The sequence below is a fragment of the Schizophyllum commune genome, assembly GCF_000143185.2.
Source record: "Schizophyllum commune H4-8 unplaced genomic scaffold SCHCOscaffold_7, whole genome shotgun sequence".
Taxonomy (NCBI): domain Eukaryota; kingdom Fungi; phylum Basidiomycota; class Agaricomycetes; order Agaricales; family Schizophyllaceae; genus Schizophyllum; species Schizophyllum commune.
The window spans coordinates 829,396-853,476 of record NW_026089544.1 but is presented as its reverse complement, the minus strand read 5'-3'; the positions used below and the strand labels follow the sequence as shown (position 1 = coordinate 853,476).

Here is a 24,081-nt window from a genome sequence, read left to right as displayed (position 1 = left end):
ATCGCAAGCCCCGTTGGCCAAGTGGCTAAGGCGTCGCACTTGTAATGCGAAGATCACTCGTTCAAATCGGGTACGGGGCAAGCGTGTATGCGGTCTTTTTGTCATCAGGCTCTTTGCTTTTGTGCAATTCAGCGGTACCTGTTGCCTTGCCTATCTCCAGTAAGGTCGGAAGCTTTCAAATCCAGGCTCGCGATGTCACACAAGGAGGCATTTCCTAGGGTTACGGAGTAGCGGCTTGCATTCGTGACAGACTATGGTACGTAGACTAGAATAGCAGTGTCAAAGCTATGAACATACGAGTATTGTACTTGGTGGTGAGGAGCGCGGCAGCGCGGTGAGTGCGACATGCGGTTAGCGCGACGGATGCGACTTGGTGAGTGCGTCAATAATCATAAACCCTGAAGAGACCAACGATCAGCGATGAGGAAAGACATGGTGTACATGTCAGCGATGAGGCGTGTCCGATGCTCATGCGCAAAGGGACCGGATAGCGGAGCCCAGTAGGTGAAGGCAGTGAGGGAGAGGGAGGGAGGGAGAAAAGGTTAATCAGAGGCGCCACAGCTAGCTTAGAAGCCGCCCATGCCACCCATGCCTCCCATACCCCCCATGCCGCCCATCCCACCCGCCGGCTTGTCCTCCTCCGGCGCATCCACCACGGAGCACTCGCTCGTCGTCAACAGCGACGCCACGCCCGACGCATCCACGAGCGCCGTGCGCACCACCTTCAGCGGGTCGACGATCCCCGCCTTGATCATGTCCACGTACTCGCCCTTCGCGGCGTCGTAGCCCCACGCGAACTTGTCCGCGCCGCCGTACTGCTTGAGCAGCGTGCCGACGATCACGCTCGCCTCCTCGCCCGCGTTGGAGAGGATCGCGCGCGAGGGGTTCGTGAGCGCGCGGCGGATGATCGCGACGCCGAGCTCCTGGTCGAAGTTGGCGGTCGGTATCGGCTTCGCGTCGGGCGAGACGGGCGCGGAGGTGGAAGACGCGGCCTGGGAGTTGGTCGCGAGCATGAGGGACGCCTTCAGGAGCGCGACACCGCCGCCGGGGAGGATGCCCTCCTCGACAGCGGCGCGGGTAGCGTTGAGCGCGTCGTCGTAGCGGTCCTTCTTCTCGCCGACCTCGACCTCGGATGAGCCGCCGACCTTGATGACAGCGACACCACCGCTGAGCTTCGCGAGGCGCTCCTGGAGCTTCGTGCGGTCGTAGTCACTCGTCGTCGGGTCGTCAATGAGCGCGCGGATCTGCTCGCAACGGGCCTGGATGTTGTCCTTCGAGCCCTCGCCGTTGAGCACAATGGTGTCCTCCTTGGTGATCGTGATGGAGCCGGTCGAGCCGAGGAGGTCCGCGGTCGCCTTCTCGAGCTTGATGTCGAGCTCGTCCGTGAAGACGGTACCGCCGGTGAGGATGGCAATATCGCCGAGGATGGACTTGCGGTTGTCACCGAAGCCCGGGGCCTTGACGGCGGCGACCTGGAGCTGGCCGCGGAGCTTGTTGAGGATGAGCGCAGCGAGCGCCTCGCCGTCAACGTCCTCCGCGATGATGACGAGCGGACGGCGGGCCTGGACAGCGGTCTCCAACGACGGGAGGATGTCCTGCAGGAGCGAGATCTTCTTCTCGGAGAGGAGGATGAGGGGCTTCTCGAACTCGACCTTCTGCGCCTTCACGTCGGTGATGAAGTAGGGGGAGATGAAGCCACGGTCGAAGCGCATGCCCTCGGTGATCTCAATCTCGTCCTCAATGGTCTTGCCCTCCTTCACGGTGATGACACCCTCCTTGCCGACCTTCTCCATGGCCTGGGCAATGAGGTTGCCGACGTGGGTGTCGCCGTTCGCGGAGATGGTCGCGACCTGCGCAATCTCGGCGGTGGTGGTGACCGTCTTGGCCTGCGAGGAGAGGAACTCGACAACGCGGTCGACGGCGGCCTGCGAGCCACGGCGCAAGTCCATGGGGTTGCAGCCAGCAGCGACGTTCTTGACACCCTCGGAGTAAATGGCGCGTGCGAGGACCGTCGCGGTCGTCGTACCGTCACCGGCAATCTCGTTAGTCTTCGACGCGACATCCTGAACGAGGCTGAGGGAGTGTAAGTACACGTCCTGGGGAGGAGAAAACGCGGAGGGGAACGCACCGGGCACCGAGGTTCTCAAACTTGTCCTTCAGCGTAATGGACTTGGCGACAGTGACACCATCTGCAACAGGATGTCAGAAAACGTGCATATATGCTAGGAAGGATCCACGCACCCTTGGTGATCTTCGGACCGCCAAACGACTGCTCAATAATCACGTTACGGCCTGCAGGACGCGTTAGTCAGGTGTACTTCCCTCCCGACGCGTCCCACTCACCCTTGGGGCCGAGGGTGACGCTGACAGCGTTGGCAAGGACGTCAACGCCCTTCAGAATAGCAGCACGCCCATCGTTGGAGAACTTAATCTCCTTGTGGGCTCCCCTGGCAAGCACGGGCTTCGCGGCCTGGGCGGCGCGGCGAAGAGAACGAGACGAGGTCGAGGAAACGGTGTGCATTGTGCTAGACTGGAGTGTAGACCTTGCGGAAAGGCTTTTGCGGACGACTGCGCCGGTGAAGGGAGAGGAAGAGAGGTGAACTGGTGGTCCCGGAGGAATGCGAGAAGAAAAGACGCGTCGACGTCAAATTTTGTACATGTGCTTAGTCAGCTTCGGTCCGCCGGTTCCGCCCGCATCCCATTTCTCGCATGTTCTACACGTGATGCGGGGCAACTTGAACTTCCACGTGTGCCGCACTCTTCAGAGTCCTCTGCAGCTTTCTTCCGCGTACAGGGTGTACGTTGGCGCGGCACGGTGCGTTGTCATCTCCTCACGGCGGAATCCCGACTCCAGCATCGCTATCAGAAAAAGTTGTGGACTTCTGCAACCGACCACGCTCGGCAACCCCGCTCTTCTCCGGTCTCATGCAGCGGTCAACGAGGCTTCTGCCCCAGTTGACGTGGACCTTTCCTGTAGGACCTCATTGCTTCGTACCTTGCTTTTGTCTACGTAAAACGCTTTTGCAAGGTCCTCACCCGCATATATTAACTGGTTACACTTGGTTACACCGCGTATGAAAGTAGGTCCCCAAGTTGCTGCCAGTCAAGCGACATTCGTGCACTATATTCTGGCCATGCGACAAGACCCACCAGCAATGTCTCCGCTGTTATGATCCTCCTTCAATCCTCCCTTGCGTCTGACCTCGCTCGAACTTGCCGTCACCAGACCTACCGCGACGTCACTGCTTCGTCGACCCTCGCCATCGACATTGATAGGCTCGTGACCCGAGCGTTCTTCTCTCTTACCACCACCACGATCACGACTGCCACCGCTCAACTATACGAAATCTCCCCTACACCCCTGCAGGATGCGCGGCGTTGAACTCAAAGGCAGCTGCCACTGCGGCACGGTGCGCTTCACTGTCAACAGCAGCTCGCCCGCGCCGTATGCGGTATGTCTGGTCCACCCTTGCGTTGCGAAATACACTCTAGAGTACGACATACAGTTCTCTGGGGTTGGCCTAATCCCTCCTAATAGCTCTGCACCTGCTCTATCTGCCGCAAATGCGGCGGATACGGCGGCAGCGTCAACCTCGGCGGGCACGCAAACTCGCTCAATGTCCTCCAAGGAAAGGAGGCGATAAAGTACGTTCTATCTTGCGACTTAGTTTCCTCTCTACGACTTGGTGTCCTCGTCTCCGTCGTGCCCCCCCAAACACTATCTGGTCGAGCTGTACAACACGCACGCACTTCCACCGTGCACTGACACCAACCTCCCTTCCCAGCATCTACCACGCCGTCATGGACCGCGACACGCCCAAGGAACACCGCGCCTCGTCCGAGCGCCACTTCTGCAGCAAGTGCGGCAGCATGCTATGGGTGTACGATAAACAATGGCCCGAGCTCATCCACCCCTTCGCTGCCGCCATCGACTCGGAACTGGCCGCTGTGCAGGAGATGGTGCGAACTTTGATTTCGCGTTCTCTTCAACCAGAATCTACTTTGTCTTCGCGCGTTCTCTCGTATACCGGTCAACCAGATTTTGCTTTGATAACCTATTGACCCCACCCCAGAGCATATGCCGCGCCGACTCCAAGCCCGCCTGGGTGCCCCTGCCAGAGGGGAAGAAACAGGTGTACAACATGTACCCTCCGGACAGTCTCGAGGGCTGGCACAAGAAGCACGGGCTATGGGTAGAGTGAAAGAGAGGCGGGAAGGATAGGTTCAGAAGAGCAGAGCGGCGAGAGAAAGGTAAATAGGAGAAGAGGGAGAAGTTTAGCAACGAATTGCAGTACTGTACAGACCTCACACAATGATGGAAGCCTTCACAAAACGCGTTGGCGGAGCGCGTCTGCCCGTTCCCGTGACCGCGCCCCGACCTACGCACCTTGCTGTCTTCGATGGCGGGAAGATACACTCGGTGAAGGTGATTGCCCAAAATACGATTGCACGACATAAGATACAGTGAAAGCGAGATGCGTAAAGATATGTATACACACAAGACTTGCGAGGCCTCCCCAGCCCCAGCATCTACTCGTTGGCGAGCTTCCGCACTTCAGCGCCTACTCATCGACCGCCGACGTTCAGCGCCTACTCGTCGCCGATCTTCGGCGCCAGATAGTACCGAATATGCCCCTGCCCAAACTCGTAGTTCACGAGCAGCGGCACGTCGCTGCTCATCAGCAAGCGCACGTTCTTCGCCAGGTTCGACGACTTGGAGAAGTTGACGAGGTACTTGAGCGAGAATGTGAGGGAGACGAGCTGGTTGAGCTGGATGTTGACGCCCTGCATCTCGGGCTCCTCCTTGATCTTCTCCTTCTTCTTCTTGTCTTTCTTGGCCTTCTTGCTCGGCTTGGACTTGGTGGCCTAAGAAGGGGACGGTGGAGTCAGTATGGCGTGTGAGAGAGGAAGGGGGCGGCGCACCTTCTTTTTCCGCTTCTTGCTCGAAGAGTCCTCCTCGTCCTCTTCGTCGTCCGAGCCCTTCTCCTTGTCGGCGTACTCTTCGTCACCATCGCCGTTCTCCATGTCCACATCTTCGGCGTCTTTCTCCTTCTTGACCTTTGCCTTCTTTTCCTTCTTCTCGCCGTCCTCGTCCTCGTCCTCCTCATCCTCACTATCCTTCTCTTCCTCATCCTCTTCGTCCTTGCCTGGTGGCGCGTCCGCGCTGTGCTTGAGCAGCACGCTCCCGTTCGCCGACTCGCCGTCGCTCGCGAAGCGGATGCCCTCCTTGCTCACTTCGATTCGCACGCTCTCGCCGAGCTGCGACAGATCGCGCACAATGCGCGCAAACTCGCTCGACGCCATCGTCACCTGCGCATCGTACTCCGTGTCCGGAATGCCCAGCTGGTCCGAGTCGATGTCCATCAGCTTCATGTCGTACTCCGCTATGCGGTCGCTCGCTGCGCATCTCCGTCAGCACACACGCACACCGTGACACCGAAACCCGCCACGCACACTTCGCCTCGTACACCAGATTGAGCACGTCGGCCTCCTCGCTCGCCTTGATCGTGCACATGTCGTCGTCCTTCGCGCACTTGAGCACCTTCGTGAGCGAGTTCAGGTTCACGCCGAGGGGGATGGGCCGGTCGCAGCGGTAGTTCGCGAAGCCGACGCGCTCGAGCTTCACGCTGACGAGCGCGACGTGCGAGTTGTCCATCGCCTGCAAGTTGATGCCCTCATCGTTGCACTCGAAGTTCGCGTCGGTCACCAGCTCCTTAATGGCTGCCAAGCGCGTCAGCAAACCGGGTCGCGCGCGTCAAACTAGGGAGCTATACGCACAGTCGAGGACCTTCTTCAATATCGACGCTTCGTTGAGCTGCGCTTCGAGCATGGCGCGAACAGCGGATGAAGGGAGCGCGTAGGGAGTTCACGAGGGTCAAAGGCAAGGCTGGAACGCGTCAACAAAAAGTGGTCCTTCGCGTTATGTCACGCGAAATAACGCTTGTGACATGCGCATTGTCCTCCTGGGGCCAAATATTTGTCCCTCCATAATCCTTGATCCCTCCCCCCACTCGAGCCGCCGCGCAGCTCGAGACATCCCTAGGCCGCCTGCTGTCTCTTCTGCTTTGCTCTCTCACAAACTACACCCACTATAATACGCGACAATCGCTCTATAATACTGGAAACTCCACCACACCACTGTCCATTTGTGCCCATACACCCTCGCACCCGCCCAATGTCATCCCGGTCCCATATGCGGCGCCAGCGCGTGCTAGACCTAGAGAGGCAGCAGGAGCTCGAAGATTGCGCCGCCATGCGCATGACGGAGGTGAGCACCTGCGCGCCACCGTGATTATAATCTACGCGACCGACCCTGATGTGATGACGTCTCCAGGACCAGCGCCGGACGCTCAGCGGCTCCTTCGCGTCCGTAAAGTGCGACTTTACCGACCTGGATGGGCAGCAGTGGACGGGCGCGGCGCTGAGGAGTCGCTCACATGTGCGTTAGACGCTGCCGTGTTCGCCTGGACCCTTGATCACTGACCCGCCTAACAGCATTGCCCAACCCCGCCATCCTTGCACACGCCGCAATACTCGGAGCCGTATGTTGCCTTCGCTGTCCTTACCAACGCCGATCTCGCGTCCTTTGGACCCGAGGAGACGGTCCGCGCGTCGGCCTCAAAGCACTTCGCCGTGGACGCGGAAGCCACTATCACTTGCCATCCCGATCGACCATTGCCCGAAGCGCCAACCGAGCCGCCGAATAACCATCGCAATGGCGTACGCTCCCGCTCGCCCGTGAAGGGACTGTTTCCAGCACCGGAGCCTGAACGAAGCAGCGGACCGCTCTCCGCGCTCGGGCGAGGTCGTAGACCCACGCCAATGGGCGCAGACATACCGAGGAGTCCAGTATCGGAAGAGAACGAACCCCCGCTGTACGAGACCTCTGTGCGATCGCCCAACTTGTCGACGCCATTGCCCAGCCCGCGTGCGGTTGACTTTCCCGTACCACCGACGGACGGCTTTCCTGCACCAACAGAGCCTCCAACACCGTCTTTCGTGCTCAAGCGCAACTTCCAGTTCCCGCCACCAATAGTGACCCCCAAGCGCGCGAAGCCAAGCGATACTTCATCACTTGTAGGCATGAGCTCGCCTTGCGAGACGCCCGTTCGTCCCGTGCGCTTGGATCTGGCCTCAGCCCTCGACTCGCCTTGCGCAACGCCGACGCCTGCTGGGTGTTCTCCCTTGCTTCCTCAGACGCCTTCGACTGTTTTGGAGACGCCCACCTCTGCCTCGCGCAGTAAACTAGCGTCCCTCCCCTCCCACAGCAAACTCCCGGAAACGCCCACGAAGTACCGCAGCCCGCGCGAGCGCGCTGCGATGGCCATCATGCTCGCTCCGGGATGGAAGCACGAGTCTGTGCGGCGCGAAGAGGACTCGCAGCACCGACGCGAACTGCATGGGTCACCACGACGTAGAGAAGAGGACCCGCTGCTCGCCATGTTCCACACGTGGTCGCCGCACAAGCAGCAGGATTTTCTTCGCGTGCATGGGCAGAAGTATCCTCAGCTAGCGCTTGATTATAGGCAGACGGCGAAGAGTACCACGCGGACATCGCTGGGTGACCCGAGGGCGACGCTCAACGACACTGATATGATGTCGCCGGAGTCGGATACGATGTCGACCGCGTCATCTGCTGTGACGGGGCTGGGTATCGCGTAATTGGCGATTGCTGTCGTCGGGACAGGTGTTTGGCGCTTTGTTGTTCGGTCATTTTGCTCTCGCTGCTTTTGGCTCTGCGTTGTCGATTCTGTCTTTGTCCGCTGTCTAAACTCTGGGACGCTGTACTCGACCATACTGGGACACTGCCGGATTACGGGATGCTGTATCACTATAATGGGTGTATCGCTACAAGCACGAATGGAATTTTTGTTCTGGAGATCTTTGGGCTCTAAGAAAGTGGGCGAACGAGGCAAAAAAAAAAGAAGGCAAAGATGCCCTGAATTTCTCCATGCGTCACGAACTTGAACCTCGGCACCGATGGTCACGCGTAGATCACGCGGTTCGAGTTTAGATACCAAATCAGTCCATGCATCATGCATCATGGCCGTAAGACATGTGCCATATTTCAAAGGAAGGGACAGTATTTTGGAAGAAGTAACTATCGCCACATCTTCAACAGTTCGCATTCACTTTTCCGTCGGAAATTGACCTTTCCTCCATGGCGTTAAGCTAGACGAAGTCTTTCGTATATACCACGCAACCATCTTCAAGGCTGAAGCTCACCTTGATCATCCTAAGCTATCGGCTTCGCCATGCCATAGGAGCGCCGGAGACCATACATATCGGCCATATCTCCACGTCGTGGCACCTCGTGTTCCCATGTATCCCTGTGTATTGGGGTCGAGAGCCACAGCTCGTGTAGGGGCGACGCATCGTAGACAAACGCGGGCAAGATACGCCCCGTTATGACGTCCGAAAGATCGTCCACCGTAGCGATCTTGAGAACGCGAAGGCCCGGCAGTTTACCCTCCTCGCGGACTATGCAGAGGGAATCGAGGAGAGCGCGCGCACTCCTGACGAGAGTAGGACTGGTGATTTTCTTCCAAGCAGTCCCTATCCTCAACTGCAGATACTCTAGGCTCTGCACACGGCCGAGAAGCTCCTCGAACTCCACCGTCGAGGGATATTCCATAGCCCACCACAGCTTGAGACGCGTGAGCCCGCAGCGCGACCGGTCTAGAAAGTCCAGGATGGGTTGAATGCTCTCGCCAATGGCTCCGACGCCGATATGGAGCTGCGTGAGATTGGGAGCCGCTACTGCCTTCAAGAACGGTTTTACGTTCCGCAGAGTCGTGATTTTCAGCGAGAGCTTGTCCCCGCGGAATACGCACGTCCTCTGCGTCGGCGGAAGCCACGCATCCCACACCGTCCCACCCGCGCCCTCCGCCTCGCGCAGCGTGAAGGAACGCAGCGAGGTGCACTGGGATATGATCTCCACATAGAGGTCGGGCGCAATGTACGGGTTCACCGTCAGGCTGGTAAGCTGGTGCCAGGTGAGGGTGAAAGGCAGGGAAGAGATTGGTTCGTCCATTTTGTTAATTAGGACTAGATCGCGGAGGTCGGGCGCTTGGTCGAATAACCATGGATTATCGGACGCCATAGCTTCGTCCCACCAGCTCTCCTCGTCCTCGGGACGTATCCCAACGTAGCGAATGCGCCTGGGTAACACGACGGTCGCCTTCCTCAGTTGAGGAAGTGCCAGTTCCGTACCGACGAAGCGCAGGGCAGGCCACGACGTGCACTCTATCATGACCTCGCGCCAGTGCGCCGAGTGCTTTGCGAGAGGCTCGAGCACGTCTCGGTGAGGGAGGCCATTTTTACGGTATTGGCCGAGGATGTGCATGCGGAGGAACATGCGTGGAGCGTCCGCGAGGTCGAAGGCGGGAGGTGGGTGAGGAGGAGTGGTCAATGCGCCTGGGTCCGTGACGTCCAAGCAAAGCCGCGGTTGCAGCCGAGGCATGCTGCTCGCGAGCCGGCGCCAAAGAGAGCAGACGAAGGGGACAGGAAAGAAGGCAGGTGAGAGGAAATTCGGGAACAGAGGCCGACCATTGGTGAGCTTCACTTCCCCAGCCCGACGAGGCCAGAGGTACAGAAAGATCTCGCAGAGAAGCTCAGCAGGTAGCCGCCGGATGGGAGCATGCAGGATTGATTCGCATTGCTCGACTTTTTGTTCGGCAGCGCGACGTAGAGACTGGACTGCGCAAAGCCGCTCGCAAAGGCTGTTCTCCTCCGCCCGCAGGTTTTCGACGTACACCTGCAGAGCGCGAAGCTCATCTTCGAGCGGGGTGTGCTGGCGCTGAGAAGTATAACAGGTCGTCCCCAGCGACGGTAGCAGCGTATTGTACTCCCGCTGAGGAGTTGAACCGTGACCGTTACGATGCGCGCTGGTGACCTCGTCGCGGGCAGCCAGCTTTGTCATCCCTGCAACCGTCCGTTAGCCTATGCCTCACGAAGGGGAGCATACTCACTACAGAGCGTAGATGAGCGCTGCTGTGAAGCTGGGAGTGCGCGGTTTTGGCCGATATTAAATGCAGGGTCTGGCACGAGTTCCTCGTTTCAGTGTGGCGTTGGCTTCGTGCGCTTCGTCGCTCAGTACTCAGTGGTCGGCTCGGTTCCTCCTCGGGCTCGCTGGTGGTTCGGTGGCTTCGTCATATTCAGAACCTGTCGATGGCATAGGAAGGTCGCGATATTTTTGCCAGCCAGCTGGGAGAAGAATACATGGGCGTCTGCTTTGGGCATACTGAACACGGCTCAAAAGACTTCGTATAACTATAGCCTATATATTGATATGACGAAGCGCGTCAGCAGTCAGTCGCATAGCACGTACATTACCAAGAATAACCCCAAGGTCGAGGAAGACAACAATAGCGTAGCAGGAAAGGAATACGACCAAGAAATCCAGCATCTACGGAATAATCAGCCACTACCGTTGACACTAGATACACCTCGACACGCACCTTTATATGTCAATCAGCCAACGTGACGAAGCTGCATCAATCGTCCATCGCGTCGAAACTGAACCTTGCCTTGTCCGCCTTGCTCCACTTCGTCAGGTCCCACTGCGGCGGCCCGCGCAGCGGCTTCGTGGGCACATCCGACAAATAATCCTTGTACTCCTTCCACACGCGACTGAGGACGAAGTCTGCGTCCTTCTCATCCTCCGCGCCCTCCCTTCCTCCGCTCCACCACGGCTTGCCCTCCTTCTTGCCTTGGTCCTCCGCGCCACCTTCCTCCATATCCTCGTCCTCATCATCATCTTCTTCTTCATCCTCGTCATCGTCCGACTCATTCATAACCTCCTCCATAGTCTTCCGCTCCTCCCCCTCCAAGCCCTCGAACCACTCCTTCTGCCTCGCGAGGTGCAGCGCCTTCATCTCCTCGACCGACTGATCTTTGAATAGTCGTTTGCCAATGCCTTTGCAGACGGAGGCAAAATCAGAGCCGGCGTTGATGCCCTGGACACATTCGCCGAGGGCGGCGGCGTTCTTGAGAAGGTATCCAAGCGCGGGATACGCGTCGGTGTTTAGCTGTCCATTCTTCTTGAGCGCGCGCAGGACGGTGACGAGGCACGCGCCGTATGCCTTCGCGGTGAGATCGACGCGTTCGCCGTCGTCGGCCACTGGGTTGGACGCGTCAGTTGGGATGCACAACGCGAAGGGGAGGACAAGACGCACTGCCCCACGCGTCATTGCGCAGCATGAAGATGGTGAGAGCCTCCAGGTACGACATGCATAGCGGCCAGTTCTTCTTGGCAATTTGGGTATGCAGAGTACTCAAGCACTTGTCGATGAGGTCGAGACAGCCGTACGCGAAGAAATCTGTAGAACGCGTCAGTTGCGTCGATAGGACGCGTCTTAGCGCGTCTAACCTAACTCGCGCACCGTTGTAGATGTACATGTCATGTAAGTCTGGGTCGCGCTTGTCCCCATCCTCGAAGAGCTGGATAGCTAGCTCCTTCCCCTTCTTCGACATCATCTGGCTGGGGTTGAGGAAGGTGTAGCCTTCGGGGATGAGGGTGTCCTAAGCGACGTGTCAAGATATAGCCGTGCAGATTAATTCTCTGGTACTTACAGGCATATTTCAGTATAGAATGAAGGAGCAGAGATGAGAGCAAAAGGAAAGAACGGTGCAAAGCAGCAAAATTCCAATGTGACGTCGTGACAATGCTGGCTTCTCACGTGGCAACGTGCGCACAGTCACGTGCGCGCGTTTCCTGGGTCCCGAGGTTTTGCCGCTTCTCTCGCTTGAAGATCACCTTGCTGCTTGCATGGTCGGCCGCCTTGCACTGCCTCGAGACAAATCTCCACCTCGCTCGTCCAACACAAGAACGCCTACATCCGAGATATGTCCGTGCACTTTCTTCGTCGAATACGCCTTTGTTCAATTTCAGCTATAGCGAGCGAGCATGAGTAGTAACGCACTCTGCCTTGAAAGCCAACAGCCTCTGATTCTCTGAGCACTGCGTACTGCAGCTCAGTACTCACGTCTACCGTATGCAGAGGCTTCGAACAAAAGAACACGCTGGGCTCAGGGTATAGACGGCAAGTGAGTACATCGCCTACGATTTACGCGCCCGGTCTCGGATCTCCGATCGTTTCGATAACGCCCTCCCGTTCCGTTTCGTCACCTTCTTATGGCCCTCTCAGATCCTCCCAGGCTAGTCTCAGCAATCCTGCAGCCTAGCCATCCTTTGCAACCAACCCCAGGAATTTATCAGAGTGTGTTTCCCACCTCAAGTCATTCAAAACCTGCGCACCATGATCTCCAACAAGTACGCTCTCGCAGCCCAAGCTTCACAGGTTGCGTTCCCATTCCCCACGGCACGGACTCAACACGGGGGACCCCGCCTTCGTGGATGGCTACTTATAGATATATTGCCCCTGAGCCTGTTTTCGTGGATTCGTCTTGTCCAGGCCAGCGGAGAGGATTAGGTGATACCGTGGCATGCGGGGCATAAATCTGCAGCGTTCGAGGGACGCATAAAACCGCAGCGCTCGAGGAATCGGAGGCTTCTGCCTTCCTGTCTCTTCCCCCTTCGCTGGGGCTCTTTCCCCTTCAACGGGCTACAGCAGCGAACGCTTAGTCGTGCCCTCGACCCTTGGGTCCGGCGAACTACTTGGTCATCACCAGCAACAAGGTAGACAGGATGTTCAGCTACGCTGCGAAGATACGCAAGGCGCTTCACGTGCCAAGCTATGCGCGCTGCGTATGCTTCGCGTCGCTTGCTGGTGAGTTCCCCGCTAGCTGAGGTCGAGAATCGCATGCTGAACACGTTACCTCCAGCCTACGTCTTCGGGTAAGATCGTATAGCGTCTCTTGGCGAATCCATACTGACCCATCAGTGTGTGCAAGGTTCGATACAGGCTCGATTGGTACGTCTCAATCGCTGGCCCCAACCGTTCGAGCTGACCTCTTCCCACCTAGGACCCATAACCCTTATGGACGATTTCACCAAGACCTTCGGTGACCTCTCGTCCATCGTTCAAGGCCTCTTCGTCTCCTCCGTCCTCATCCCCGCCGCCATCACGTCCTTCGGCGCCGGCTCCATCGCCGACCGCATCTCGCGCACGCACGCCATCTCCCTCGGATGCGCCGTCTACGGCCTCGGCTCCCTCATCTGCGCCGCCTCCGGCATCAACATGTCGCAACACGCCGCGCTCGCCATGATCTTCGTCGGCCGCTGCACCTCCGGCGTCGGCGAGGGCGTCTTCCTCTCCGCGCTCACGGTCTACGGCATCGAGGTCGCCCCGCGCAAGTCCCGCGGGCGCGTCGGCTGCATCATGCAGCTCTTCATCTCGACGGGGATCATGATTGGGTACTTTGTGTGCTATGGTAGTTTGAATATTGTGGGGTCGCTGTCGTGGAGGTTGCCGTGGATCCTGCAATGCCTGACGTGCTTGGTGTGCGCTGTGGGCGTGCGCTTCTTGCCGCACTCGCCGCGGTGGCTGCTGCACGTCGGGCTGCATGAGGAGGCTGTGCGCGCGATGCATCGGCTGGACCTCAGCAAGGACGAATTCATCTCATTGGCAGCGACCGCGGAAGAGGAGAAGGCACAGGAGGCGGCGGCGAGGGAGAAGGCCCATCAAGGTGGCTGGTTCAAGAACCAGATCGCGCAGTTTAAGCAAGCCTTCGCACCTGGCCTTCGAGGACGCTCGGCGATGGCGCTCTTCATGCAGTCAATGCAGCAGCTTGCCGGTATCGACGGCGTCTTGTACTACGCCCCTGTCCTCTTTCGTCAAGCAGGCTTGTCCTCATCCAGCGCCTCTTTCCTGGCGTCGGGCGTGACGGGTATCGTCAACGTCGTGTTCACCATCTTCGGCCAGATCATCTCGGACAAATGATGACTGCAGTTGCTCATTTTGCCATACGCTCACGCTAACCGCTCGCAGGGGCCGCCGACCCTCCATCATCGGCGGAGGCACCATTATGGCCACCGCCATGACCATCATCGGCATCCTCTACTCCCTCCCCGCTCTCAACAAAGCCGGCAACTACGCCGTCATCGCCCTCATCTTCGTCTACTTCATCCCCTTCGTCGTTACCTGGGCCACCCTCGTCCGCATCTGGGTCTCCGAGGCGCAGCCCGTGCAGACGCGCGCCTCCGTCTCCGCCCTGTCCTACACGACAAACTGGATCGCGAACTGGATTGTCGCGTTCACGACGCCGATGTTTCTGGATAAGTACTCGAGCGGGCCGTACTTTTTGTGGGCGGCGTGTACGTGGGTGGCGGTGGGGGTGTTCACGCTGTGGTTTCCGGAGACGAAAGGAAGGAATGTGGATTTGGCGGGGCAAGCTGGGGGGTTGAAGTTGCAGGTGCGGATTCCTGGGATGAGGAGGCGATACGCAAGCCGGGAGAAGACGCCGACACCTCCGCCTCGGACTCCTCCTAACGAACGAGCTGGGCAGCAAGACGAGATTATCGAAGAGATCGTCTGAGGATTCATGACCGATCATGAATGGACGAGCTGAACACTGGGTGACTTTGAGCCTCGGGTCCTGATGTAGACTATAGAACGCTTCTTCGCAGACAAGTGGTAGACTGCACGGAGCGCCATCGCAGGGATGTATCTTGTATTACCTTGCCTAGCAAGGTCTCTTGCCGTCCTTATTGAAGCCGGATTTTTCGCAGGCACAATCAAAAGGTCAATAGTCCCCAATAAATGACGATTGCTATGCGCGGCCGTACGAGGCGAGGCCAGAACCCCATGCCCACTTATTTCCGCTCCGTGCTCGCCCAAACAACGCTCAATGACATCAGCGTTGTTTGGAGAGCTATCCGGGCTCCGGACCGATAATCGGAGTTCGAAAGTCGATGTTCTTCCCTGCCTCCTCGATCGCGCACATACTCCATAGGCGTCCAGTCACTGTACCGCTGCTCATGGGGCCGTCACCATGTTCTACACCGGCCTGCTTCTGAGCGCTTGCAAATCGCTACAATCACACAGCGCTCCTTTCGCCTACTTATGCGCTTGCCAACGTTCGAAGATCCCGCTGCCTTGCGAGGCCCGCGACCCGCCAGATCCTACCTTCCGCGCTTTCCGCAGCTGCTGTGCCACGCCCCGTGCTAAGGGCGACTATCATGCCAGGTGTGTTCGCTGTCAAGTCAATGAGAATCTCTTGACTTAACTCCCTTCCTCCGTCAGGTCGCGGTACGGTGAGCTGGCCGCCAGTGACAGCTTGCAGCGGCCTTGTTCTGACCGCGGTATCACTCAACGTGCGGGAGTCTGATGTTGTAGTCGTAGGACAACGGGCCTTGCATTCGGTCGATACAGCCATTTTCCCCCATACTCCCCTCCTCTCTCGTCCCCAATCGCCTACCCATCATAACCGTGTCGTGCAGTCAATGCGCAACGCGAACTCTCTCCGCGCAATCAAAATATAACGTGTTTTGAATCAGCTCTCCAGTCGCGTTCAGTCCTGCATGCAAGTGAGGCCCCATTAGAACGATCATCGTCTCATTGAACAGAGGGTCGGATTTTGGGTGCTTTTGTCACGTGAGCACCCAGATTCCGTCCCTCATTTCTCTACACTATCGGTATCGACAACTGTCCAGCCCAACGCCCTTTGCAGACATTTTGATGAGCACCGGTGAGCTTGGAGGCATGTGGATGGACTCACTCTAACGCATCATAGTAAAAAATCATCTGCAACGCGCGCGCATATCTTCCCCCACTGATCCTTTGTCGATGCGTCCAGTCTCTCCAAGCGGTCGTCCTCCTTCAATAACTCCAACTCGTGCTCGTTCTTGAAGACATCTTCATCAAATGGACGGAGAAGGCGAATGGTGTCTCTTCCCGAACTCCGTGACAACGCGACGTACACGTTGAAGAGACTCAGGCGACCGTTGGGGACCTTCGCAATATCTACCAAAACAGCGGACATTGTCTGCCCCTGTGCACGATAGTCGGTGAACGCGTAAGCCAGAGTGATGGGGAACTGTCGGCGCTGTACGATTTCCGTTGGAGGCGCGCCACCTTCAACGCTGATCTTGATGGGCTGCGAGATAGGTGCTATGGGTATCACACCCGCATCTAGTCCGTCAAGCTGGCCTGCACGCGTACGTTCCAGCTTCACCAGGATATACTGCGGCAGGTGTTGAAGTCTGACCACGGACTCGCTCGGCAGATCCGGCTCGTCGGGATCCAGCACAATACCAACGACGGTACCTCGAGCCCCATTCGTGATGTCGAGGTCAGTCGCAAGGTTGCGCGTGACGAGCACTTTTGCACCTATTGCCAAGTCGATCTTCTCCGGCAGGTCCTTGGTCTTCCGCCGCCCGCTCGTCTTCAGCCGCAAGATCATGCCCATGCGCTGAGCCAGCGTCAGCGGCGCGTCGTGCACCCGATCCTCGGCGGGACACTCCAGCAGTTGGACTCCGGTTTCCACGCAGTGCTTGCGCAGGGCAGCACCATTCCACTCGTTCCGTACGCCATGGCGTGGGGTGACGAGATGAGCATTGTTCCATGGTGGCTGACTGAAGTCAGTAGATCTGCACGTGGGGCTTCCCAGAACGAGCGTATTCAGCATGTCAAGGTCCTCAGCCAAGACCTGCCCACCGCGGAGGCGCGTCAAGAACTGCCGCCAGACATCGTCGCGGACCCGCATCTGCTCTCGTAGGATGACGACGGTACGAAATGATTCGTAGATGTGCCTCCCTTCAACCATCAGTGGTGTGTCGTTCGCGCTAGGTGGGTAGTACAGTCGATCTTTCTCAGCCCTGCTCACAGGCGGAAACTGATGAAAATCCCCAGCGAGGATGATGTTCATGCCGCCGAATATGTCGTCTACTGGCAATCCTGGCTCCTGCTTGCCGATCGTCACTCGGTGCGATAGCAGGGCGAAGAAAGTCTTCGAGTTCATCGAAAACTCGTCAATGATCATGTCCGTCGTATGCTCCAACCTGCTGTGCAACAACTTCCGCACGTCGTCGGATACAGCGACTTCCCCGCGACTGTTGATCGTCAAGTGTCCGATGACGTGCAGAGTCTTCCCATCGATGAGAGATGCTGCGACGCCGGTGTAAGCGCCTTTGATGAGCAGGTAGGACCTCTTCCTGTCCCTGAACAGGTCTGTCACCGTTTGGATAACGCGGGACTTCCCAGTGCCACCCTCGCCGTAGACGATCATGTGTAGGGGCTGTGGGGGTCTCCCTGACAGCCTGCGGTCGAGGTGCCAGCACATGATATCGTAGGCGCGCTTCTGCTCCTCGCGAAGGGCGGTCACGTCAAGGCTCGGCAGGCTCTCTTCGGGATGGTCATCGAATGTGGCTGAACGCGGGCCCCCGCCATCGCGCGCTGTAGTAGCCGCCTCTTCGAAAGGTATGACATCTGGCTCTGGCGGAACATACCCTTCCTGAAGCGATGCAACAGGGAGAGCGGGTGCATCGCTTGCTGCTGATGCCTGTGCGAGGACGTTTTGCCATCCCTGCAACTTCAGCAGATCGTCTCCCGTGGCTACGCTCACGCCACCCTGGACCGCGGACAGCGTCCAGTCACTGGCCCTGATGGGAAGAGCGTGTGCATTAACGCCGCTTGCCACTGCTTCGATGCCATGGCGCCTTTCCCGCGCGCCCTTTGCACGCGCCAGTTCTTCTTCAACTTCGACCAGCTCCTCTGTCAGCTCGACGTGACACGCTCCTCCCGCACCAGCGTCTATGAGGGGCTCCATCTCTACGTCGCCGTCATTGGCCGGGGGGCCAGCGCCGCCTGTCTCCCCTATGTCGTGATCGGCAGCTGACTGGCATTCATAGTAGTACTGGATGCCCGAGATGACGCGCTTGGCGGCGTCCGAAGCGGTAGCGTAGAAGCGACCATATGCCGTCTCCCAATCCTCGCTCGCCTCCTTCAGGTCGACCACCTTCCGCCACGGTTTGAGAAGCAGCAGTACGGAAGCGCAGTACAGTGGCCGGACGCTGGGATCATCTCGGCGAGGGAACCGACTTCCGACGAAGTTGGGCAGGTTGTTGTGGCCCTGAGCGCGCACTACGCGCGCCTTTTTACCCTTGCATGGGTGCTCGGGTAGGTACGGTATGCGATCGTTGCGCTGCCTTCCACGTCGGCCTGTGTTGTCACCCTCTGGAAATGGCATGTGTTCCGCCTGCGCTCTTGACCCGGTGCACTCCCAGGTATCCATGAAGAACTCGAGAACGCTATAACGCTCAAGAGCACTCCCACGGAGCGCGTAGTCGGTGAACTGTGAAGCTGCAAAGAGCGTATCCTTTGCGCTGGCCTCGAGGGTCACCATCTCTTCGCCTCCCTCTGTCTTATCATTTCTAAGCGCGCATTTCTTATACGGCACGCCAGACGGCTCACCTCCAATCCTGATATTGGCTTTGACTGGCTCGCCTCCTCCCCATCATCCGCTTCCTCCTCATCATTCCCTTCCTCCCCATCATCCGCTTCCTGTACAGTGGTTGCGTTGGCATTCCTCTCGGATGAGCAGGAGCGCTCAAGATGGGAGGAGCTTGGGACGTTCGGTGAGCCAGTATCCTTGTGGACGAATTGTGTCTCACCTTTTCAGTCGAGGGAACACGTCAAAGAGGTGGCGGACAAAGGCTGTCCAGTAGATGGGGGTATAGTGGTGGGAGCGGTACACGTCGCCCCATCCCATCAGGTACGACAGGACCATGGGTCCTGCGAGCTCCTGCTCACGATTGATGCTGTGGACCAGGCGGAACATCAGGAGGCGACTGCGATCTCGCAAAGAATCAACATAGTCGTTCTTCTGCGCGTGGTAGGCATATGTGTCGGCCATGACAGCGGAGGTGGAGTGCGTGCGAGGCTGTCCTTTGGTCGCGTAACCCGCGATATAGAATGTAAGGTTCTTTGTGTCCTCGCCATTCGTGAGGAACTTCGCATCCATGTTCGACCGACTGATCGTCAGGACGTCAGGGATGAAGCCATTCACGAACGCGTACAGACGCTTCGGTCCCCAGTGTCCAAGTTCGTCAATGAAGTCCGAGAGGTTGATGTCGAAAGGAGCGTGACGCTTGCATCGTACACGGCCGCTCTTGTCGACAACAAGACACGCTCGCGGACGACAGGTGTGTATCTGCTGCATTCGGGCGACTCTTAACTCCATTGATGTCTTCTGCGCAGCAAAATCCGCCTCCTCAGGGTTGGGCGGTCGCGAGTATGCTATCTCGGGCTCGCGTGGAATCCGCTTCACAGCATCGGCGCTCTCAAGACCGGGCAGGTATGCGCGTATGTTGGCGCGGATATACGCGATGATACGGTCTCGAAAGTCGGACTGCTTCAGCAGCTCGTGCAGCTCGTCAGAGGTCGGAGAGTTTTGCAGGAAGACGAGGGTGTGAAGGTGAAGTGTTCCCCGTCCTTGCGACTCCACCGTCCCAAGGTAAGCAGCCACCCGACCCAGGATAGCCATGTTGCTGACGGTCTTGAAGTTCGTGACGTGGATGCCGAACAACACGCGGAGTATGAGGCGTATCATGAAGTGGAAGAACTTCGCGGCCGCGTAGGGATCCTGCGCAACATTCCTCGCGCGCGCGTCCTTGTCCGGCCCTGCGGTCGCCACGAAGTTATCCATGTCAATCTCCTCGTGCGCAAAGACCTGCAGAATCGGATCGTGCATGTCGCACGGGTTGATGGTGATCCACAGAGCTGGCGGACCAAATATAATGGCCGTGCTCCAGATCTGACTTCGCAAGCGAAAGCGCTGCGCGTCTGTCCCCGTCACTCTTCCTGCGACTGAGTGGACGTGACTGCGTAGGAGACGAACGGCCGGGTCCGAGATGGGTACGCCTCGCTGCTCCTCCTTGATGGCCTTGTCGAGCTGACTTTTTGTCAGGCTGAGGATGATCTTCGAGTCCCTCTCGAACGTCTTCTGCTGCATCTGAAGCCGCGCTGACCCGAGAGCCTCCCGCCGCTGCTGGATGCCGAAGCACACGAATGGGTACGTCTCGTGTCGCCGAAAGCGCATGTCGTGATATCGCAGGCACCAGCGGATGTGCTCGCGAAAGCTGACCCGCACGGGGCGACTCGCCTCGATGCCGCCGACGCCATAGGGAAACAGGATGACGAAGGCCTTCTCAAAGAAGTTCTCCTCCTCCCACCACTTCGCAGACTGGCCTGCGTCTCCCTCGGCACCAGCCTGCCTGCTGCGAGACATAGTACCGAAGTCGCTCACAGGCCCTCCCCCGTATCGCACGAGATAGCCGCCCTCTTCGCCGTCCTTCCATAGATTCGCTAGAGCGTGCAGCAAGATCTCCGCAGCGGTTAAACCCGTCATGTCGCTGTCCATAGAGCCCGAAATCTCGAAGGGTATGACGTCCGGTTCCTGTATATCTGTATTCAGACTGACGTTAGCCAGTTGAACAACTACGCAGATGGTCAGCGCACCAGCATCGTCTCCCAGAGGAGGCGCCCCGCCGTGTGCAGCACCCACGTTGTCTGAAGATACTGAGTCGGCGCGGGGTCAACGGCGGACAGTGTACAGAACTCACCACTGCTAGGTTTCTCGTCATCGTCCTGAGGCACGTATCCTCCGTGCTCCTCCTCCAATACCTCCGCATCTGGATTGTGTCTCACGCAAGCACTAAGCTCCTCAGGAACGCCGTCCTCGGGAAGAAGCGCCAGCCGGTCATCGCTAATGGCAATGTCACGAAAGTACTTGTTGCCGATGTCCTTCAGGGTGTGTAGCGCATCGCGAAGCACCTTTCGACGAACTTTGAATGTCGCATGCATCCAATTCTTTGGAAGAGGACCAACCCCAACCATGGTGATGCTCAGCACAGCAGGGAGGATCGACGGATGGCGCGGAAGCATGTCACCCTCCACCATCTCGACGACGCCATTCAGATCGAGTCTATACGAGCTCACGTTCCCTCGCATGCCGCGCTGCAGGGTGTCCGGCGCCCCAGCACCAACCGTCTTGGGCCGCAGCTTGAAAACCAGCACACGCGGGTACAGGAGCGAGATGAGAAGCTGCTCCGGCACGGTGAGTTGTTGCAATATCCAGGGAATACGACCGATCCACATGTTGTTCGCCAGAGACATAGGTGGTGGGAGACTGCCCGGCGCTGCAAGCGCAATGTTGCACTCGCGACAGACGCAGACCTCCAGCTTTCCCGACCCCACAGCACGCACTCCGGTCGGCTCGAGAAGGCACCCGTCGTAGATATCGTGCGCTACATTGGCGTGCAGAGGTCGCAGACGCTCCGACCGAGGAAGCTGATCCAATGCGATGATGCTGCAGGTGCAGTTCTCGTCCAGATGATCTCGCTCCCGAGCGCAGATGGCGCACACCCAGTTCTCGAGCGCTTTGTTCGAAGTCGCCTCTAGGATCTTCCGGTAACACGCCTTCACGTCGTCCTCCGACGGTAGCTCAAGGAATCGCGTGACGTCGTGGCTTTGAACTACAGGCGAGCCCGAGCGTGCACGCTTCCTGGCCTCCCTACGCAGGCGCTGAGTAGTCCGTTTTTTCCCCTTCATCTGCTCCTCCCTCTCCTCCTCTCGTTGCTTTCCTGCTGAGCATAGCTCGTCAAGTACATCGGGAGGTGCATGGCTGACAATGTAGTCGATGATATCCATTTTCTTGCGCGTTCGCTGTGGCCCCGTCGCAGGAACGTTGAAATTGGCGTGAGTGCAGATCTCTCTGATGCGTGCCACGGTCAACAGACTGATCACTGCGCTGCGAGCGCTCATGGTGGTGTTGCTGTTGCCGTTGTAGCCGGTGCGTACGACGACTCAGAGTGGCTAAGTTCGGAAGTTAGCTGATTGACAAGCGGCAGCCTTCCTTCCTACACTGCCTCAAAGACCTCATGTTACATCCAATGGCCCCTTCGGCGCCGCATTCATGCTTCGGCATCTGCTACCCTGAAGTCCGGCGTCATTCTCAACGGCTGTCATGGTGATCCCGGCCACGGCAGGCATTCTCCGAGGCACCGGTTCGGATAACACCCCTTTCCAAATTTTTTCGGGTCTTCCAGCTGCACTTCGCCAGCATCCTGCATGCTCTGGCGGCCTCTAGGCTGCGTGACTCATGTACAGTAGATTACCAGATGCAGTCCCTATAGAGCGCCCATGGGACTCGACTGTGGGGGAATACACTTCCAATCCCCATATGGCAAGCATTTGGACCCCGCAGCGCCCGCACTCCCTCATGATATCCTGTGCGGTGCCTGCGCCTGCCAGCTCGAGGCAGAGCTCAGCTATTCTCGCCTTGCTGCATCGAACAAATAAGTACGCGTTCCTTGTCCAGAAGACCATCGATGGCGGGCATCCCACTCCATAGGCCGATCATCGAGCTTTTGTGGCACTGCGCCCTCCTGCCGAGAGGTTCCGGCGCTGCGCTGGCCTCGCCACTCGAGGCTGTAAGGCCGCGACTTGTTTACCTGTATATAAGACCTCAGGGATCCCCCACCAGCCCTCAGCCTTCCATACGAGCAACACCAACACCGTGTTCCATTCCTATGATCTCTACTTCCTTCCTGCAGAACTACCTCGCCTCGCTCACTAGCCCCGAGGCGAAAGCCGATCCCCACACCCTCTTCCTTGGTGAACCCAACGCCGAGCTTCTTGCCCAATGGGTACTCAATGGCCACGACGCTCAAGAGCATGTTGTCGTTCCCTGCCCTCTGCCCGAATCTGATCTTCCTGCTCGTACGTCCGAATTTGCCACCCCTATCAAATTTACACTTTCTGACACGGCGCATTGAGGTCACTACCCGCTTCCTGACCAGCACAGTAGCAGTCCTGCTGCGAAGAAGTCCGCTAGTGGCGGGGCATCCTCCACCAGCCATGGTGAGTGTTATCACACCTTTCATGCTTGTGTACGCTTGGCTGAATGAGCTCGTTTCACTAGACGACACCGCGAGTATCCCGTGGGATCCCGAACCTATGACAAACATCCTCATCGGCACCGTCAACAGGCGCAATTGCTTCCTGTCCCCTGACGGTGGCTACAAGGGCTCAACCGAATATACTCCCTCCCTATCGAAGATGAAGATGTCGTTCACCCTCTCCCCCACCCATGATCCTGAACATGGCGTGCTTCAGCGCGCTTCACAGCTCTCATTTGAGAACCTAGATATGCTGCAGGCGTCCTGCCCCATTACGAAGGATCGCCCGTGCAGAGGTGGTTATGATTCACTTCAAGATGAGGTCAAGTTCCGCCACGTCCCTTTTGAGGTGCGTAGTAGCTCTTTTGGAGACCTGTCACCTCTGCTGACGCTTCGTGCAGAAGCTCGATCAGGACCCCGAGACTGGGGAGATGATTCCCGAACCCCCACGTCCCGCCAGCGAGGCGTGCTTCACGCTTGAAGGGTGGCCTGTCGAGACGAGTGCAGCCCGCCAGGAGCTCGCCGACTTGGTCAAGACACACTCGTACAAGGTGGTCCCGCTCCCGGCTTATGGCGCTGATGGTCACCTCATTCGCCCGACGCTCTATAGGGCTGCCCTTGTTGGTGCCCTCGTCGAAGTCCGCTTCACGCTTCGCCATCATTATATCGGTCGCTACAACAACTTCACGGCTGACGTTATCTCCATCAACATTATCTCTCCTCCCTCGACAAACTCGCTGAAGCGCAAGTTCGTGCCCAGCACCTCCTTTGACACGCCTGCCAAGCGCGCTCGCCGTTACGAGGACTCGTACGTCTTGTCCGTGTCTCCGGCAGATAGCTGTTAACATTGACGCAGGAAGGGGCATGAATCCCACTCTCAGTCGAATAAGGGAGCCGATTCAGAGTCACACCGAGGCGGACATGCGGTCGCTGCTTAGGTGATAGGGTTGGGTTTCTTCACCGGACTTGTAACATTTACTGCGTGCTCGTTTTTTGATTCTGGGACTTGCTAGGAACCGTCGTCAGTATGATGTACATATATGCAATCCTCTGGGTTTTATGTTCATTTCTTGGGGTTTCGTTGGGACCGTTGAATTTCGCATCGCACCGGTCCGCTAGGCAAGGTCCAGAACCGGCGGAGCCGGGGCTTCCTCTAGTGTGTATGCATCCGTACAATGACATCTCGAGGTTCGAACGGAGAATGAGTGCCGAAGTCGAGCCTCGAACAAAGGCACGAACAGACCATCAAGTCTATTCTACTTCTAATTACTTCTAATTGG

The 24,081-nt window shown here is 58.0% G+C and overlaps 13 protein-coding genes and 1 non-coding gene across 14 annotated transcripts; 6 read left to right on the top strand and 8 right to left on the bottom strand.

Annotated features, from left to right (window-relative positions):
- Positions 1–7: 7 nt before the first annotated feature.
- On the top strand, positions 8–80 carry SCHCODRAFT_t140. The gene has a single exon. It is a non-coding gene; the product is annotated as a tRNA-Thr (tRNA).
- Positions 81–166: 86 nt separating this feature from the next.
- Positions 167–2,626, bottom strand: SCHCODRAFT_02580691 (chaperonin GroL). The gene is made up of 4 exons (XM_003031389.2): positions 2,344–2,626; positions 2,242–2,292; positions 2,129–2,189; positions 167–2,073 (listed from the first exon to the last, which is right to left on the bottom strand). Exons 1-4 carry the CDS (start codon positions 2,519–2,521, stop codon positions 567–569), a joined length of 1,797 nt encoding a protein of 598 aa, XP_003031435.1. The 5' UTR covers positions 2,522–2,626; the 3' UTR covers positions 167–566.
- A 742-nt stretch (positions 2,627–3,368) lies between these two features.
- Positions 3,369–4,202, top strand: SCHCODRAFT_02505594 (uncharacterized protein; the record flags this gene model as incomplete). Its single annotated transcript, XM_003030973.1, has 4 exons — positions 3,369–3,452; positions 3,539–3,645; positions 3,786–3,960; positions 4,074–4,202. 4 exons carry the CDS (start codon positions 3,369–3,371, stop codon positions 4,200–4,202), a joined length of 495 nt encoding a protein of 164 aa, XP_003031019.1.
- A 219-nt stretch (positions 4,203–4,421) lies between these two features.
- SCHCODRAFT_02628506 (proliferating cell nuclear antigen) lies at positions 4,422–5,886 on the bottom strand. The gene is made up of 4 exons (XM_003031390.2): positions 5,779–5,886; positions 5,455–5,721; positions 4,924–5,399; positions 4,422–4,866 (listed from the first exon to the last, which is right to left on the bottom strand). Exons 1-4 carry the CDS (start codon positions 5,828–5,830, stop codon positions 4,591–4,593), a joined length of 1,071 nt encoding a protein of 356 aa, XP_003031436.1. The 5' UTR covers positions 5,831–5,886; the 3' UTR covers positions 4,422–4,590.
- Positions 5,887–6,175: 289 nt separating this feature from the next.
- SCHCODRAFT_02702058 (uncharacterized protein) lies at positions 6,176–7,662 on the top strand (the record flags this gene model as incomplete). The annotated part of the gene is made up of 3 exons (XM_003030974.2): positions 6,176–6,268; positions 6,335–6,439; positions 6,496–7,662. 3 exons carry the CDS (start codon positions 6,176–6,178, stop codon positions 7,660–7,662), a joined length of 1,365 nt encoding a protein of 454 aa, XP_003031020.1.
- A 510-nt stretch (positions 7,663–8,172) lies between these two features.
- On the bottom strand, positions 8,173–10,123 carry SCHCODRAFT_02313569 (uncharacterized protein). The gene is made up of 3 exons (XM_003031391.3): positions 9,972–10,123; positions 8,227–9,924; positions 8,173–8,183 (listed from the first exon to the last, which is right to left on the bottom strand). The coding sequence occupies exon 2, from the start codon at positions 9,920–9,922 to the stop codon at positions 8,237–8,239; it is 1,686 nt and encodes a 561-aa protein (XP_003031437.1). The 5' UTR covers positions 9,923–9,924; positions 9,972–10,123; the 3' UTR covers positions 8,173–8,183; positions 8,227–8,236.
- Positions 10,124–10,159: 36 nt separating this feature from the next.
- SCHCODRAFT_02628501 (uncharacterized protein) lies at positions 10,160–11,621 on the bottom strand. The gene is made up of 5 exons (XM_003031392.2): positions 11,575–11,621; positions 11,385–11,523; positions 11,178–11,321; positions 10,461–11,122; positions 10,160–10,408 (listed from the first exon to the last, which is right to left on the bottom strand). Exons 1-4 carry the CDS (start codon positions 11,578–11,580, stop codon positions 10,497–10,499), a joined length of 915 nt encoding a protein of 304 aa, XP_003031438.1. The 5' UTR covers positions 11,581–11,621; the 3' UTR covers positions 10,160–10,408; positions 10,461–10,496.
- Positions 11,622–12,649: 1,028 nt separating this feature from the next.
- Positions 12,650–14,439, top strand: SCHCODRAFT_02505817 (general substrate transporter; the record flags this gene model as incomplete). The annotated part of the gene is made up of 5 exons (XM_003030975.2): positions 12,650–12,731; positions 12,787–12,799; positions 12,856–12,875; positions 12,928–13,807; positions 13,893–14,439. 5 exons carry the CDS (start codon positions 12,650–12,652, stop codon positions 14,437–14,439), a joined length of 1,542 nt encoding a protein of 513 aa, XP_003031021.1.
- A 385-nt stretch (positions 14,440–14,824) lies between these two features.
- SCHCODRAFT_02628493 (uncharacterized protein) lies at positions 14,825–15,402 on the top strand. Its single transcript, XM_050345474.1, has 2 exons — positions 14,825–15,089; positions 15,147–15,402. The coding sequence occupies exons 1-2, from the start codon at positions 14,896–14,898 to the stop codon at positions 15,229–15,231; spliced, it is 279 nt and encodes a 92-aa protein (XP_050199568.1). The 5' UTR covers positions 14,825–14,895; the 3' UTR covers positions 15,232–15,402.
- A 261-nt stretch (positions 15,403–15,663) lies between these two features.
- Positions 15,664–15,933, bottom strand: SCHCODRAFT_02480013 (uncharacterized protein; the record flags this gene model as incomplete). Its single annotated transcript, XM_050342778.1, has 2 exons — positions 15,664–15,758; positions 15,804–15,933. Coding segments are annotated over 2 exons (225 nt in total), but the record flags the coding sequence as incomplete, so codon positions are not given.
- A 1,047-nt stretch (positions 15,934–16,980) lies between these two features.
- On the bottom strand, positions 16,981–17,217 carry SCHCODRAFT_02480627 (uncharacterized protein; the record flags this gene model as incomplete). The annotated part of the gene is made up of 1 exon (XM_050342786.1): positions 16,981–17,217. A coding segment is annotated over one exon (237 nt), but the record flags the coding sequence as incomplete, so codon positions are not given.
- Positions 17,218–17,733: 516 nt separating this feature from the next.
- On the bottom strand, positions 17,734–17,946 carry SCHCODRAFT_02466561 (uncharacterized protein; the record flags this gene model as incomplete). The annotated part of the gene is made up of 1 exon (XM_050342658.1): positions 17,734–17,946. A coding segment is annotated over one exon (213 nt), but the record flags the coding sequence as incomplete, so codon positions are not given.
- Positions 17,947–18,310: 364 nt separating this feature from the next.
- On the bottom strand, positions 18,311–21,665 carry SCHCODRAFT_0235541 (uncharacterized protein; the record flags this gene model as incomplete). Its single annotated transcript, XM_003031393.1, has 7 exons — positions 18,311–18,404; positions 18,515–20,298; positions 20,323–20,339; positions 20,361–20,411; positions 20,465–20,645; positions 20,688–20,903; positions 21,108–21,665. The coding sequence occupies 7 exons, from the start codon at positions 21,663–21,665 to the stop codon at positions 18,311–18,313; spliced, it is 2,901 nt and encodes a 966-aa protein (XP_003031439.1).
- A 738-nt stretch (positions 21,666–22,403) lies between these two features.
- On the top strand, positions 22,404–23,925 carry SCHCODRAFT_02689460 (uncharacterized protein). The gene is made up of 5 exons (XM_003030976.3): positions 22,404–22,622; positions 22,680–22,763; positions 22,825–23,150; positions 23,203–23,609; positions 23,658–23,925. Exons 1-5 carry the CDS (start codon positions 22,433–22,435, stop codon positions 23,737–23,739), a joined length of 1,089 nt encoding a protein of 362 aa, XP_003031022.1. The 5' UTR covers positions 22,404–22,432; the 3' UTR covers positions 23,740–23,925.
- Positions 23,926–24,081: the final 156 nt, after the last annotated feature.

Excerpts from the sequence above, each read along its gene's own strand:
- SCHCODRAFT_02580691 (XM_003031389.2), bottom strand. The coding sequence starts at position 2,521 with ATGCACACCGTTTCCTCGACCTCGTCTCGTTCTCTTCGCCGCGCCGCC. Across the intron at positions 2,190-2,241 it reads CGGTCCGAAGATCACCAAGG|ATGGTGTCACTGTCGCCAAG; the intron begins GTGCGTGGATCC and ends ATCCTGTTGCAG. Across the intron at positions 2,074-2,128 it reads TTTGAGAACCTCGGTGCCCG|CCTCGTTCAGGATGTCGCGT; the intron begins GTGCGTTCCCCT and ends ACACTCCCTCAG.
- SCHCODRAFT_02313569 (XM_003031391.3), bottom strand. The coding sequence starts at position 9,922 with ATGACAAAGCTGGCTGCCCGCGACGAGGTCACCAGCGCGCATCGTAAC.
- SCHCODRAFT_02628501 (XM_003031392.2), bottom strand. Across the intron at positions 11,322-11,384 it reads TGACATGTACATCTACAACG|ATTTCTTCGCGTACGGCTGT; the intron begins GTGCGCGAGTTA and ends CGCGTTCTACAG. Across the intron at positions 11,123-11,177 it reads GCGCAATGACGCGTGGGGCA|TGGCCGACGACGGCGAACGC; the intron begins GTGCGTCTTGTC and ends CGTCCAACCCAG.
- SCHCODRAFT_02689460 (XM_003030976.3), top strand. The coding sequence starts at position 22,433 with ATGATCTCTACTTCCTTCCTGCAGAACTACCTCGCCTCGCTCACTAGC. Across the intron at positions 22,623-22,679 it reads CGAATCTGATCTTCCTGCTC|GTCACTACCCGCTTCCTGAC; the intron begins GTACGTCCGAAT and ends CGGCGCATTGAG. Across the intron at positions 23,610-23,657 it reads GCTCGCCGTTACGAGGACTC|GAAGGGGCATGAATCCCACT; the intron begins GTACGTCTTGTC and ends ACATTGACGCAG.
- SCHCODRAFT_02628506 (XM_003031390.2), bottom strand. The coding sequence starts at position 5,830 with ATGCTCGAAGCGCAGCTCAACGAAGCGTCGATATTGAAGAAGGTCCTC. Across the intron at positions 5,400-5,454 it reads TCTGGTGTACGAGGCGAAGT|CGAGCGACCGCATAGCGGAG; the intron begins GTGCGTGGCGGG and ends GGAGATGCGCAG. Across the intron at positions 4,867-4,923 it reads GCAAGAAGCGGAAAAAGAAG|GCCACCAAGTCCAAGCCGAG; the intron begins GTGCGCCGCCCC and ends TCCCCTTCTTAG.
- SCHCODRAFT_02628493 (XM_050345474.1), top strand. The coding sequence starts at position 14,896 with ATGTTCTACACCGGCCTGCTTCTGAGCGCTTGCAAATCGCTACAATCA. Across the intron at positions 15,090-15,146 it reads AAGGGCGACTATCATGCCAG|GTCGCGGTACGGTGAGCTGG; the intron begins GTGTGTTCGCTG and ends TTCCTCCGTCAG.